The sequence below is a fragment of the Oryctolagus cuniculus genome, chromosome 5 (assembly GCF_051225735.1).
Source record: "Oryctolagus cuniculus isolate XC-2025 breed Fujian yellow rabbit chromosome 5, ASM5122573v1, whole genome shotgun sequence".
In the NCBI taxonomy this organism is placed as follows: domain Eukaryota; kingdom Metazoa; phylum Chordata; class Mammalia; order Lagomorpha; family Leporidae; genus Oryctolagus; species Oryctolagus cuniculus.
In genome coordinates, this window is record NC_142871.1 from 97,011,837 (window position 1) to 97,026,762 (window position 14,926).

Here is a 14,926-nt window from a genome sequence, read left to right on the forward strand (position 1 = left end):
GAACTCAATCCAGGTTTCCCAAATGGGGCCAGAGAATTAACCACTTGAGCCATCATCACTGCCTTCCAGTGTCTGCATTGGCAGGAAGCTGGAGCAAGGAGCTGGAGCTGGGAATCAAATCTAGATACTCCAATGTGAGGTGTGGGCGTTTTAACTGCTAGGCTAAATGCCTGCTCCCCATGTTATTTTAAACAAGTCCTATTTGTGTAAATATTTATCCAAGACAAATTAGATTAATTGTATCTTGTATTGTGGGTTCCCTTAAAACCATGACTTTCTCTCAGCACTCTATAAATGCATGTATGGAGTAAAATGAGGTATATGCTGCCTTTGTGGATTGTGTCACCAGGAAACCTCATTCATGCTCCCCTCATGTTCTGTGTGACCACAAATATACCCCCCAGGGAGAGACCCGTCTACTTAAGCACGTAAGAGGATACTCTCACTCTGATTTCAGGGGCCTGAGAATCCACCTGTCCCTCTACATCCTCCTTGCTCTCTGGCTTTGATAAGGGAATCCCTCCACTTATTTTCTGAGGGCCAATAGCTCACAACTGTTTCCTAGATGGAGCATGTGATGAACCTGGGTAGCACATACTTTGGAAGAGGAACGCTGGAAGTCCTCTTTGGGGTAGGAAGGGAAGATGAAGGGGCCACCTGGAAGGGAGATCCCAAGGCCACATGCTTGAGTGACAAACTTCATGGGTCATGGCTCTTTCTGTTCATCTTTGTTTCTATTCCATGAAAATAAGTAAATTTATTCACCAACCTGATTCTTTATAAATGTCATCAAAAACAAAAAATACTATCTGATGTCCCCTATTTTATAAGTATTTTATCTGACCAAAGACTTGGTGGCTTACAAACAACAGAAAGCAATTTCTCACAGTTCTGAAGTCTGGTCATCTGAGAACAGGACGCCAGCCTGGTCAGATTCTTCCAGGTTGCAGAACATTGTCCTTTCATTGCATCTCCATAGGATAGAGGGAGCAAGAAAGAGCTCTCGGGGGTCCCTTTCTAAGGGAACTAAATCCAGTCATCTCCCAAAGGCCCCAGTCTCCTAATACCATCATATTAGGTATCTGGATTTTGGAGTTTGGGGCACTAGAGCCATGTAGATTGTAGCTTGCAGGGGCATCTGACCAGTCAAAGAATAGGCCCTGAAATCCAGTTCTCATTCCAAATATCAAGATAGACACTCCAGTATGGGACTGGTTTCCCAGAGACAGAGAGAGATTGACAAGCTCTCACAGAAGTGCTGTCTGGGCTGCACCCCCTGAAGAGTACTGGGAAGCAGAAGAGTACTGAGAAGGACAGTTGCAAAGCCCTGAGTAAGGACTTCCTCCATCTGTATCCCTCCCCTGACGTATCCCTTGGCAGGGGACCTTGGGTTCCTGTACTTAAAGTATAAATGACACTTTTTACGTTGTTTTGTAACATTTTTTTTATTCCTAACCTCTAATATCCTGTCTGCCAATCATCATTGTTGCATTCTTTGAATGAACTAATGAATCACAGTTAGATTTCGGTACTGAGTCAGGGAGATCCATACCAGAGGGTGTGATCTGAGAGCTCCCTTTCATGCTTCTCAAATATGGGCCTCCTGATGGGTGGTAAACTATCAGAAAACACTCAACGTTTCTTTAGTTCTTATGAGTGGACAACCAGTAATTCTCTAGATTTGAAGTTTTACTCCAAGAGCTTTTTACTAGTATTATACCAAGTGATCTATTTTTAAATGTAACATTTATAAATTTAAGTGAATATGTTACTAAATTTTCTTGAAGACTAAATTTGTATTTTACAAGGGAGTCAGACTGCCACCCACTGTTTGCAAACACTTACTGAGGCTGTGCTTGTCTGGTAGTTGGGAATCCCATGACCTTCAAGAAGGAGAATTCATTACCAGCTATGAATTTTTCATTGCTGCCATGCATGCATTTTAAAGTTAAATTGCTATGGGTTAAAATTCCTAATTTGCTTAACTTGTTGTAGGTTGTTGTGCTAACCTACACAGGGTCCATAATCCATATCCTTGGTTACAGTTTTCAATCACTGGACTTCAAAACACATCATCAATATGTCAAAGCAGAATCACACATAATCCTTTGAAAGTCTGATAGAGGAAAACTTCATTTGTGATAACCTGTCTGAGATTTGTGTGTATGGGCTAATTGAATTACTTGGATTATACTATCAAAGTAATAGCATTGTTATTTTTTAATTTATAAGATATAGTTTTTAAAATATAAAGTTATGAGTATAGTAAGTTAAGGGCCCTTATGATTAAGTAAAAATAATTCACAATAGTTGCTAGCCACAAGTTTACTCTTTTTATTTCCATCTCTTTCATTTTGGTACTACCAAGTTGTTTTTCAGTGTGGAAATGGTTGAAATAGGTTTTCTAGTATATTGTATGGGATATGGTCAAAAGGTTGAGGTCAGATGCTCTACAATACTGTTGTTCTTCATAAGAGGAAGAAATTACAAGAGCTTTTACAAATTCATCCCTACTACTAAGAAATATCAGACATAAGCAAAGCTCAAAAAAAGTGTATGTCCTGTTATAAAGAATCTGTCCTTTCTTCATTTATAAAAGTTGAGTCTGGGGCAGGTGTTTGGTGCAGTGGTCAAGATGCCAGTTGGGACACCTACATCCCATATCAGAGTGCTTAGGTGTGAGTCCTGGCTCTACTCCTGATTCTAGCTTCCTGCTAATGGTCACCCTGGGAAAGAGCAGATGATAGCTTAAGAAGTAGGATTTCCATCACCCATTTGGAAGACCCAGATTAAATTTTTTGGCTTCTGGCTCCAGCCTGGCCCAGCCCTGGCTGTTGTGGGCATCTGGGGAATGAACCAGCAGATGGAAGCTTTTTGTTTGTTTGTTTGCCTTTCTCTGCAAATGAATAGAAATTTTTTTAAGAAAGCAAGGATTCTCTGGAACTCCATAATTAGAGCTGGGATTGAGGCTAGGCAAGTGAGGCTTTCATCTTCCATACCATAATTTAGAGAATGACAGAACAAAACCAAAAAATCCCCTTGGTTATCAAAAGGTGTTCTATTTAAATTACTACTTTTAAAAATCACAATTAATGCAAAAACTTCATGGTGAAGAAAATATCAAAATTTCACATGAGGACAGGATTTAACTCTCCAGCTGCACAACCTGGCCTCATCTACCTCTCCCTAATCCCAGCTGCATTCCGTATGGTGGGACATTGGATTAACACTGAATACTTATTTTAATGGTCACCATCTTGAGGAACTGAGGTAGTGTATTAACAAGTAACATTTCTTTCAGAGTTATTTCTTAAACCATGCCCTATCATGTTAACAAGCTGCTTAGCTCTGCACTATGCTCTGGTTGGGAAAAAATGCATTGTGATTAAAGACTTTCAACTGCATGCAAGCTGGACTTTTTTCAGGTTCATTCATCTTTAATTACTATCATGCCCTTGCTAGTTCTAACCTGCCCTCTCTCTTGAAAGACAGAGAGAAAAAATACAGGGAGAGTTGATGAAAAGCAAAAACAGTGTTTGCTGAGAAGGGAAATCAGCACAGTGTGGCTAAGAAGCAAGCCTGGGATGACTTTAAGGTGACATCAGTGTTTTAAAATGAGGTTTGATGGATTAAGACAGGGACAAGTGAAAACATCAAAAGGAAACAAAGAAACAATTGATATTTCAGAGCCAAAACTGATTAATTTGGAGAAATAGTGGAAAAGCTGGAGTGTTAAGAAAGGACCTGTGAAATTTTACATCATTTGTTTTCCAAAGAAGACTGAGAATAGAGAAAGGCAGATTGACTGTTGCAAGGATGGTGTTTATTAGAAAAATGGATAATCAGGAGAAGGCTTAAAAAAAACTCCTACTTACCCTTCTACCCAACCCCCCAATATTTGTCCTTAGATCCTAAATTAAGGAATTCAATTAACTGATTAATTTAACTAATCAGCTCCTAGCTGGTCTGGTTTCATCTATTCACATTCTGCTGCGTTATTTTGTTATAAATCTCATATATATTATTTCATTTATCAATATTTTATCATGTATTTCTAAAAGATAAGTAACTCTTTTTTTAAAAAAATATTTATTTATTTACTTGAAAAGCAGAATTACAGAGGGGCAGAGGCAGAAAGAGAGAGAGAGAGGTCTTCCATTCCATGGTTCATTTCCCAGATGGCCACAACGGCTGGAGCTGCGCCAATCTGAAACCAGGAGCCCAGAGCTTCTTCCGGGTGTCCCACATGGGTACAGGGGCCCAAGGACTTGGGCCATCTTCCACTACTTTCCCAGGCCATAGCAGAGAGCTGGATCAGAAGTTGAGCAGCAGGGACTCAAACTAGTGGCCATATGGAATGCTGGCACTGTGGCATAGCAGGTAAAGATGCCACCTGCAAAGATAAATAACTCTTTAAAAATATTGCCACAATCCACTATCAAACCTGAAATGTAATAATTTCTAAACATTTTTCCCGTTGTCTCATTTAAAAAATAGTTTGAATAAGAATTCAAGAGATTATAATTGATTGATATGTCTTCAGAATTTATTTTAATTTACACCCCACTGCTCGGTTCTTTTTTTTTAATCTTAGAACTTACTTACTGAAGAAATTAGGTTGTTCACATGATTGTCCATATTTTGGCTTTTTTCTGACCTCATAATCATGATGTTATTTAGCACTTTCTTGCTGTTGTCCTATAAACTAGTAATTAGTTATAGAAGCTTGATCTGATTCAGGTTTAATTTTTTGGTAAGAATAGTTCATGAATGGAGATGTGTACATATGTATACAAAGTCTGGATGTCTGTCTTTTGGGGAGATATTGATGAGCAGTACTGTTGGGGATTGCAAGATAGTTGTAATCCATAATTACTTCTATATTTATTGGATGTCATGCTATCATTATTTCTTACTTGCTAACTGTGCTATTGCTGTAAGGAAAATCAAACAGCATTAAAGTAAGAGGGAACATATTAATATCTTCATTATATATAAGTGTATATATGTAAATACACATGAGATGTATATGTATGTATATACATATATACTCATATATATTTTAAAATATGAAGCCGTTGATTCTTCCAGCCTGTTTCCTATGTCCTCTATTTCTTTTTTTTTTTTTTTTTGTATAGGCAAAGTGATATGATTTGATATCATTCTACTTTTTTTTAAAGATCTATTTTATTTATTTGAAAGAGAGAGTTACAGAGAGAGGTCGAGCCAGAGAGAGAGAGGTCTTCCATTCCACTGGTTCACTCCCCAAATGACAACAATGGCCAGAATTAAGCTGATCCGAAGGCAGGAGCCAGGAGCCTCCTCTGGGTCTCCCATATGGGTGCAGGGGCCCAAGGAGTTGGGCCATCTTCCACTGCTTTTCCAGGCCATAGGAGAGAGCTGGATCCGAAGAGGAGCAGCTGGGACTCAAACCAGCACCCATATGGAATGCTGGCACTGCAGGCTGGGGCTTTAACCAGCTGTGCCATAGCGCCGGCCCCTTGATATCATTCCCTTTTTTAGAATCACTTTGGCCTCTAGGGAAAGAAGGTGGGCAAGACTGGAAACTGGGAGTCTGATTAGGTAGCTATTGCAATAATCCAGATAAGAAATAGTAGTTAGCTTGGACCAGGGTGATGGCAGTGGAGGAGGTGAGAACTAATTTGATTTTGGTGTGTATTTTTTAAGTAGAGATGATAAGATTTGCTGAGGGATTGAATGTGGGGAGGTGAGAGAGAGGACTCAAGGATAACTCTAAATTTGAGGCCTAAGCATCTGGAAGAGATGGTTGTAGTTGACTGACATCAGGAAAATGTGTTTGGAACTGGAGCCCAAGGATTGGAAGCTCCTAAGAAATAAACAATGACCAGCCCAGTGGGCTCATAGCTAATTGAATGACAAATCATCGATCCATACTACTGAATGGACTGATGTCAGCAGGAGGGAGAGCTTGAGAGTGTTTTGAAGGGCTCTGTGCATTGACCTGTGTTTTTATTAATGATTGGGGTCATTTTGCCTTTGATACAATCTAGGTATCAACTGATATTTTGGGTGACAGGACAATTCAAGGAGGAACTTTACAATTCTAAATAGCCAAATTCTGAATCAAGCCAAATAAAGTTGACCAATAAGCCAATATGCACCCTTTAAGAACTATTCTTAATGTATAAAATTTATCTAAACAAAGTCTTGCAAATTGAGCTGCCCAGGCAATGTCTATTTGAGGAATAGCATTGTTTTTACAACACAGTGTTTATGCAAATAAATTTGTACAAAAATCTCAATCTGTTCCTTCTTAGTCATGCTCTCTTATGTTTAGTCATGTTTATAATGTGGCACAGTTATGCCTTGTTCAAGGGTTGTTGTAAAAAATAAATGAAACAATAAAAACAAGGCACTGCCCAAGACACCTTTCTTTTTAGCCTCCCCTGCCCTTAAAAAATTAGATAGCAAAAATTAGAGTTTGGGATGGGCTTTTAAGAGCCTTTTGCAATAATATCAGTATTAGAGATTCTCTAGGATTTCAAATATTACTTCACTAGGCCAACTTTTCTTGTCAACTCTTCAAGCCCACCTGAAAATATCATTCCTCTTTATCTTCCCCACCTCTGCTTTCCCCTCTTTCTGCCATAAGACTAATAACTAGTTTTATCTTTTGTATCATGTTTTAAGTTATTCTCATAATACCTCTATACAACCATTTTCTTTTTTTCTAATATGTTAGAACACTTTCTGAGACTTTCTATTTTTCTCTGTATTTTTATTGAGACACAATTTAATAAAATTCAACAATTTTAATTACATGGCTTGATGAATCTTGTCAAATGGGTAAGCCAGCAGCAATCAGAACATTTGAGTTTACTGTCTTAAGTGTTTTTGTTGAAAATCATTGGATTTCTAAATATGTTTGTAAATTATACATTTACAAGTTAAAAATATATAATTTTGTTAAATACAAAATAAGAATGAAAAATACATTTATAAACAGGTGTTAAGGGACAAGTTTATTATTATACCTGTGTATTAAGTTTAGACAACAGTCATTTTATTTCTATTATCTCAGTCTTCAGAACAATATCATCAGATAGGTACTAATATACCTCTCTCATTTATAGGTAAAGCATTGGGGATCTGAGAATTTCATAATTAGAAAGTGGCAGTGTCAGAACTCACATTTACCTATGTCTGACTTCACAGTCTCTGTTTTAGCCTCTAACCCAACCCCTTTAATAACACAGAGACCTATTCTTCTTTAAAAAATAGACATATTTTTAAGATTTTTAACATTTTAAGCTTAGAATTGAAGGCAATGATGTTTGCAGTAAATTCATCTCTGATAGTCTAGTTAAGGCCAGAGAATTTAAAAATGGCATTCTATGTTGAAAATATCCTCTAAAGACTTTTCTAGCCTATGGATCTATGACATTATTTCAGTTGTTTTGACTCCACATAAGAAGAGAAGATGGTCAGTAAAATACCCTTTTACACATGTAAGGACCCCACTTAGTGAAATGATTCAACATTGGTCATGTGAGTATGTAAGATTTGAAAACAATTTTCTCCTCCCACTTCAGGGATAAAGTCATAATGGTTTTTGGAAGCCATGTATTTAATTAAGAGATGTTTAGATACAAGGGTATGTTTTATAAAAATAAATTATATTAAAAATATTAATTACATCATTAGAATCATTTCTATAATAATTATCTGATACAGGACTTAATTATAAATAGCCCTATTTGTATGTACAATAATTTCTCATACAATGCAGTGTAAGATTATTAAATTAGGGGCTGGCATCATAGTGAACAGGGTTAAGCAACTTCCTGTTAACACCAGCATCCATGTCAGAGAGCCAGTTCAAGTCCCTGCTGCTCTGCTGCTGATCCAGCTCCTTGTTGATGTGTCTGGGAAAGCAACAGAGGATGACCCAAGTGCTTGGGCCCCTGCCACCCATTTGGGAGACCCAGGTAGAGTTTCAGACTTCTGGCTTTGGCCTAGTCCAGCCCTGTTGTTTGCAGCCTTTCGGGGAATAATCTAGCAGATGGAAGATCTACTTTCTCTTTCTCTCCTTCTCTCTCTCTCTCTCTCTCTGCCTTTCAAATACATAAAATAAATCTTTTTAAAAAAGACTGTTAGGGGTCAGCGTTATTGCCTATGGGCACTCATTTGAGTCCCGGCTGCTCCATTTCTGATCCGGCTCCCTGCTAATGTGCCTAGGAAAGTGGCAGAGGATGGCTCAAGTGCTTGGGCCCCTGCACCCATGTGAGAGATCCAGAAGAAGCTTCTGACTCCTGGCTTGGGGCTGGCCTAGCCCTTGCTGTTGTAGCCATTTGGGGAATAAACCAGAGGCTAGAAGATCTCTCTGTCTCTCTCTCTTTCTCTGTGTAACTCTGATTTTCAAATAAATACATTTATTTTAAAGAAAGACTATTAAATTCAATTTGGCTAACAATTATTCTAGCCAATCATAATTATAAAATAAATCAATTAGAATAATAAAGATGCAAATATATTGAAATAATAAAATGCACTTAAATACATGTAAGTGCTCATTCATAACTTGAGTCTCTTATAAACAAATCAGTTACCGAAATACATTTTTTTCTCCAGAAACCTTTTATTTAAGAAATACAAATTTGATGCATTACATAAATACAACTTTAGGAATACAGTGATTCTTACCACCATACCTGCCCTCCCAATCACACTCCCACCCTTTTTCCTCCTCCCTCTCCAAGTCCCATTCTTATTTTTTTTACTAAGATCTATTTTCAATTAACTTTATACATATACGATTAACTCTATACTAAGTAAAGAGCTCAACAGATACTATGAAAAAAAAACTGTTCCTCAACAGTCGAGATAAGGGCTGTTCAAAGTCACTGCATCTCAAAATGTCTATTTCACTTCTAAAGATTACCTTTTAGGTGCTCTATTAGTTATCATAGATCAGGGAGAACATATGGCATTTGTTCTTTTGGAACTGGCTTATTTCACTAAATATGATGTTTTCCAGTTGCATCTATTTTGTTGCAAATGACAGGGTTTCATATTTTTTTTAATGCCGTGTAGTATTCCATGGTATACATAACCCATAATTTCTTTATCTAGTGTTCTGTTGATGGCATTTGGGTTGATTCCATATCTTAGCTATTGTGAATTGAGTAGCATGAAATACATTCTTAGACTAACATACAGTGAATATAAATATAACTCAGTTTATTTAGGTATTTAGGTACAAGTTAACTAACCAATACAAAAATGGTGCATAATTAGTCTGGCATATTTAAATTCCTACTTTTTAAAGCCATACATAAACAGCATAGAGAACAATGCATCTGTTGCTGCTATATTTTTTTAATTGATAATAATTCAGTTTTCTTTCCTACTTAGTTCTCTGTCAAAGAAAATTGTTAAAATCAGAAAAATGAGACAAAATCTTATGCCAATTCTGGTGTCAACTAAAATCAGTTTCTGTAGATCAGCTTTTGTATCAGAAAGCCTGTCTTGCCTTATTTTTCTTTATCAGGTAATAGTTACATAGTTTTATCTAAAGAGTTCAAAATAAAACCATAGGTCCTTCTTTTCCAGTTTTTTCCTTTCACTTAAATTCCTCTCTTCATGTTGTAAAATGTGGAGGTGAGAGGTAAGCACTCGGGAGCCCTGCTGGCTGAGTTGAATCCCAGCACTGCCACTGACTGACTGTGCAATCTGGGGTAGCTTCCTAACTCCCCGTGTCTCATTTTCCTCATGGGGATGATGACAGTGACACAGGCCTTTCAGAGTGTTGCTGTGAGAATAAGTAAAACTAGTGCCTAGAATACAGAAAGCATTATAGTCATTATTGCACAACCTCAGTTTTACTTAATGATTATTTTATTAAAGTACAACACCTCATGTGGAAAAGTTCTGACATCATAAGTGTTCAGCTTACCAACATTTCATTAAATTAAACAATCCTTTATAACCAGCATGTAAATCACAGAACCTGGTATTCCCAAAGTCCTCCTCATGCCTCCTGCTAGTCACTACCCGCCCCCCACAAAGGTAAAAATCCTAGCTGGTTTTCGTAGGCTTTACTTAACTTTGTTTATTTAAAGGCAGAAAGAGAGAGAAATTACTTCCCCTGGACCACTCCACAAATGCCTGCAATAGAGGCAGGTAAGGGGGAAGTATATGGGGGAAATGGGGAGAATGAGAAGTAGGGGTGTTGGGCCATATCAAAACCAGGAGTTCCATCCGGTTCTCCCACTCAGGTGGTAGGGACCAAGTATTTGAGTCATCACCTGCTGTCTCCTGGGGTGCACATTAGCAGGGAGCTTGACTGGAAGCAGAGGCCAGACTCCATCCCAGGCACTCTGATATGGGATGTGGTCTTCTTAAGACGTGACTTAACTTGCTGTGCCACAATGCCCACCCCCATTATCCTAACTTTTTTATTAGATTCATTAATGAATATTAAACCTTGATATAGCAATTGATAAAGATTTACTTAGAAGCATTTTGGTTTTTTATTTAATAATTTAAAATCAAACTGATTTGCTGATTACTCTTTTAACATGTAATTATATTTTATTTTCTAGGTTGAAAAAGCTTCTCGAACAAGAAAAGGCTTATCAAGCCCGGAAAGAAAAGGAAAATGTTAAGCGGCTCAATAAACTAAGAGATGAGCTTGTCAAACTCAAATCCTTTGCACTCATGCTGGTGGATGAAAGACAAATGCATATTGAGCAACTTGGCTTGCAAAGCCAGAAAGTACAGGATCTTACTCAGAAACTAAGGGAAGAAGAAGAAAAGCTCAAAGCCATTACCTCTAAATCCAAAGAAGACAGACAGAAATTACTCAAGTTAGAAGTGGACTTTGAGCACAAGGCTTCCAGGTTTTCTCAGGAACATGAAGAGATGAATGCTAAATTGGCTAATCAAGAATCCCACAACAGGCAACTTAGACTCAAGCTGGTTGGCTTAACTCAAAGAATCGAAGAGCTAGAAGAAACCAACAAGAATCTTCAAAAGGCAGAGGAGGAACTTCAAGAATTAAGAGATAAAATTGCCAAAGGAGAATGTGGAAATTCCAGCCTCATGGCCGAAGTGGAGAATCTCCGAAAGCGTGTGCTTGAAATGGAGGGCAAAGATGAGGAGATCACGAAAACTGAATCCCAGTGCAGGGAACTGAGGAAGAAGCTGCAAGAGGAAGAACACCATAGTAAGGAGCTCAAACTTGAAGTTGAGAAGTTACAGAAGAGAATGTCTGAGCTGGAGAAATTGGAAGAGGCATTTAGCAAGAGTAAATCTGAATGCACTCAACTGCATTTAAACCTGGAGAAAGAAAAGAACTTAACCAAAGACCTGCTAAATGAATTGGAGGTGGTCAAGAGTCGAGTAAAAGAACTTGAATGTTCTGAAAGTAGATTGGAAAAAGCTGAATTAAGCCTAAAAGATGATCTTACGAAGTTGAAGTCATTTACTGTGATGCTAGTTGATGAAAGGAAAAATATGATGGAAAAAATAAAACAGGAGGAGAGAAAAGTGGATGGGCTGAATAAGAATTTTAAGGTGGAACAAGGAAAGGTTATGGATGTCACTGAAAAACTGATCGAAGAAAGTAAGAAGCTGTTGAAACTGAAATCCGAAATGGAGGAAAAGGTATACCATCTGACAAAAGAGAGAGATGAATTGATGGGAAAGCTGAAAAGCGAAGAAGAAAAGTCTTCTGAATTAAGCTGCAGTGTCGACTTATTGAAGAAGAGACTGGATGGTATCGAGGAAGTGGAAAGAGAAATCACAAGAGGGAGATCTCGAAAGGGACCCGAACTCACCTGCCCGGAAGATAACAAGATTAAAGAATTAACACTTGAGATTGAGAGGCTGAAGAAACGCCTCCAACAGCTGGAGGTGGTGGAAGGGGATCTGATGAAGACTGAGGATGAGTATGATCAGCTGGAGCAGAAATTTAGAACTGAGCAAGATAAGGCTAACTTCCTCTCCCAGCAGCTAGAGGAGATCAAGCACCAAATCGCCAAGAACAAAGCAATAGAGAAAGGTGAAGTGGTGAGTCAGGAAGCTGAGCTGAGACACAGATTTCGACTGGAAGAAGCCAAAAGTCGAGACTTAAAAGCCGAAGTCCAAGCTCTGAAAGAAAAGATTCACGAGTTAATGAACAAAGAAGATCAGCTTTCTCAGCTCCAAGTAGATTATTCGGTCCTTCAACAACGATTTATGGAAGAAGAAAATAAAAACAAAAGCATGGGCCAGGAAGTCCTTAGTCTGACCAAAGAGTTGGAGCTTTCCAAGCGCTACAGCCGAGCTCTCAGACCCAGCATGAATGGGAGGAGAATGGTGGATGTCCCCGTGACGTCGACAGGAGTACAAACGGACACGGTCAGCAGCGATGCGGCGGAGGAGGAAACGCCTGCGGTGTTCATACGGAAATCCTTTCAAGAAGAAAATCACATCATGAGTAATCTTCGACAGGTGGGATTGAAAAAGCCGATGGAACGCTCCTCTGTTCTAGACCGGTACCCTCCAGCCGCAAATGAGCTCACCATGAGAAAGTCATGGATTCCATGGATGAGAAAACGGGAGAACGGCCCCCCAGTCATGCAGGAGAAAGGGCCCCGCACAAATTCCAGCCCAGGGCACCCAGGAGAGCTAGTCCTTTCGCCAAAGCAGGGCCAGCCCCTGCATATCCGGGTGACTCCGGACCACGAGAACAGCACTGCCACTCTGGAGATAACAAGCCCCACATCTGAAGAGTTTTTTTCTAGTACCACTGTCATTCCCACCTTAGGGAATCAGAAACCAAGGATAACTATTATTCCATCTCCAAATGTTATGTCCTCAAAACCAAAAAGTGGAGATACTAGTCTTGGCACAGAACGAGCCATGTCCCCAGTCACAATTACTACATTTTCCAGAGAGAAGACCCCGGAAGGTGGAAGAGGCACATTTTCAGACCGGCCCACGTCACCCATTCAGATAATGACGGTGTCCACATCGGCAGCACCAGCTGAGATGGCAGTTCCACCCGAATCCCAGGAAGTGCCCATGGGAAGGACTATCCTCAAAGTCACCCCAGAAAAACAGACTGTCCCAACTCCAGTGCGGAAATACAACTCCAATGCCAACATTATAACCACGGAAGACAATAAAATTCACATTCACTTAGGGTCTCAATTTAAACGATCTCCTGCAACTCCCTCTGAAGGAGTCAGTCCGGTGATAACTGTCCGACCACTCAACGTGGCAGCTGAAAAGGAGGTTTCCACCGGCACCGTCCTTCGCTCTCCCAGGAATCATCTCTCTTCGAGACCTGGTGCGAGCAAAGTGACAAGCACCATCACCATAACACCAGTCACGACCTCATCCACTCGAGGAACCCAGTCAGTGGTGAGTAGGGAAGGTTTCAAGTGCAGGCCAGTAGAGGGAGGGCTGGAGCCGGGAGACTAACTCAGCACCCACAGTAAAGCCAAACCACCTGCCTCTCCCTCCACTGGAACCCACTCACAGAGGTGTCCTAAGTGTTGTCTGTTCCGAGGAATGAGAATTAAAGGACCTAATATTTTAGATAAATTGGACCAACTTTGAGGGAAAACTTCAATTATACATGTAAATTATGGAGACTTCTCAAAATAATTTGCAGAGGTGGTTTCTTTGAAATGACAGCATAGAGTAACTGTAAGGTTAAAATTTTATTTTTATGTTTAAAATACTTTTTGCAATGGAAACTGAGAAAGGGGTGGTATGCAGGGAAAGTTAAAACTGTTCCTCGGTTACATTTCTATAACCTAAAATATTCGATATGTAAAATAGTTAAATGTAGCCATAGTCATACCTTATTCCAGAAATAAGATTAAGATATTTTTAATATCAAAATGCTTTTAAAAGTAAAAAAGTGGGTTAACATGCCTAAAAGCTGTATTTTATTTCATTATATTTTTTAGAGAGCAGGTGCTTTAGAAACATTTATTTGCTAACTAGCTGGAAAAAATGAATGAAAGCATGCCCAAAGTACAAAATCCAGAGCTTAAATTCCATTTTTCAAAAACACTTCTAGTGATTTGTATTCATTTATTGGGGACAAATTGGTAAACGTAATTATAGAATTATGTACTATTTAGGCATTAATTTAATAGGCTAGAAATTATGATTCTTAGACTCTGAACAACTGTGTAGCATAAATTGAAATCTCTTAAGAAAAACAGGAAGCTCATAGTTTAAATATAGAAACCATAGCGTATTTCTTCATATCCTCAATGTGATTTACTTTAATTCTCTGTGCATAGACGCAAGACACAGATGTCAAAGTGTGAATTAATTACTAAATTGCTTTGCCAGTAAAGCTTTCAGTTACCAGTTCTACAGGAAGCACCTAATATTCAGAATTGTGCACCTTCTCAAATGGCTCAATACTGCTTCTTAGGCAACACAAACCTTAGCTTGGTTGAGTAAGGTTTTGCTTCTTTTTACTGCATTTTATAACAAAGATAGTGGAGATATAAATCGTTGTGATTTGCAGCATATTTTCTGTTGTAATTTCTTATCCCCATTGTAAAGGTGAGATCAAGATAGCCATATCCTTTGGAGCAACATTTTTTTTTTAAGATTTTATTTATACATTTGAGAGGTAGAGTTGAAGGGGAGAGACAGAAAGAAAGGTCTTCCATCCACTGGTTCACTCCCCCAAATGACCGCAATGGCTGGAGCAAGGCTCATCCAAAGCTGGGAGCCAGGAACTTCTTCCAGGTCTCCCATGTGGGTTTAGAGGCCCAAGCACTTGGCATCTTCCACTGCTTTCCCAGGCCACAAGTAGAGAGCTGGATTGGAAGAAGAGCAGCTGGGACAGGAACCAGTGTCCGTATGGGATACTAGCAGCCCAGGTGGAGCCTAAGTCTACTACACCACAGCACTGGTGCTGGAGCAA

At 39.0% G+C, this 14,926-nt stretch overlaps 1 protein-coding gene and 1 long non-coding RNA gene across 8 annotated transcripts in view; one reads left to right on the forward strand and one right to left on the reverse strand.

Annotated features, from left to right (window-relative positions):
- The window catches only part of FILIP1 (filamin A interacting protein 1), a 268,181-nt gene that overhangs the window by 233,085 nt on the left and 20,170 nt on the right, over window positions 1–14,926 (forward strand). For all 6 annotated transcript variants that reach the window (XM_089333003.1, XM_089333004.1, XM_089333005.1 and 3 more), the window contains one exon: window positions 10,587–13,392. In XM_089333003.1, the coding sequence (XP_089189129.1) occupies window positions 10,587–13,392 (2,806 nt within the window). The remainder of the gene's footprint in view (window positions 1–10,586; window positions 13,393–14,926) is intronic.
- LOC103349802 (uncharacterized) overlaps window positions 4,073–14,926 on the reverse strand; it is a 43,021-nt gene continuing 32,167 nt past the window's right edge. For both annotated transcript variants that reach the window (XR_011388646.2, XR_016233927.1), the window contains one exon: window positions 4,073–4,393. This is a non-coding gene — a long non-coding RNA (uncharacterized LOC103349802). The remainder of the gene's footprint in view (window positions 4,394–14,926) is intronic.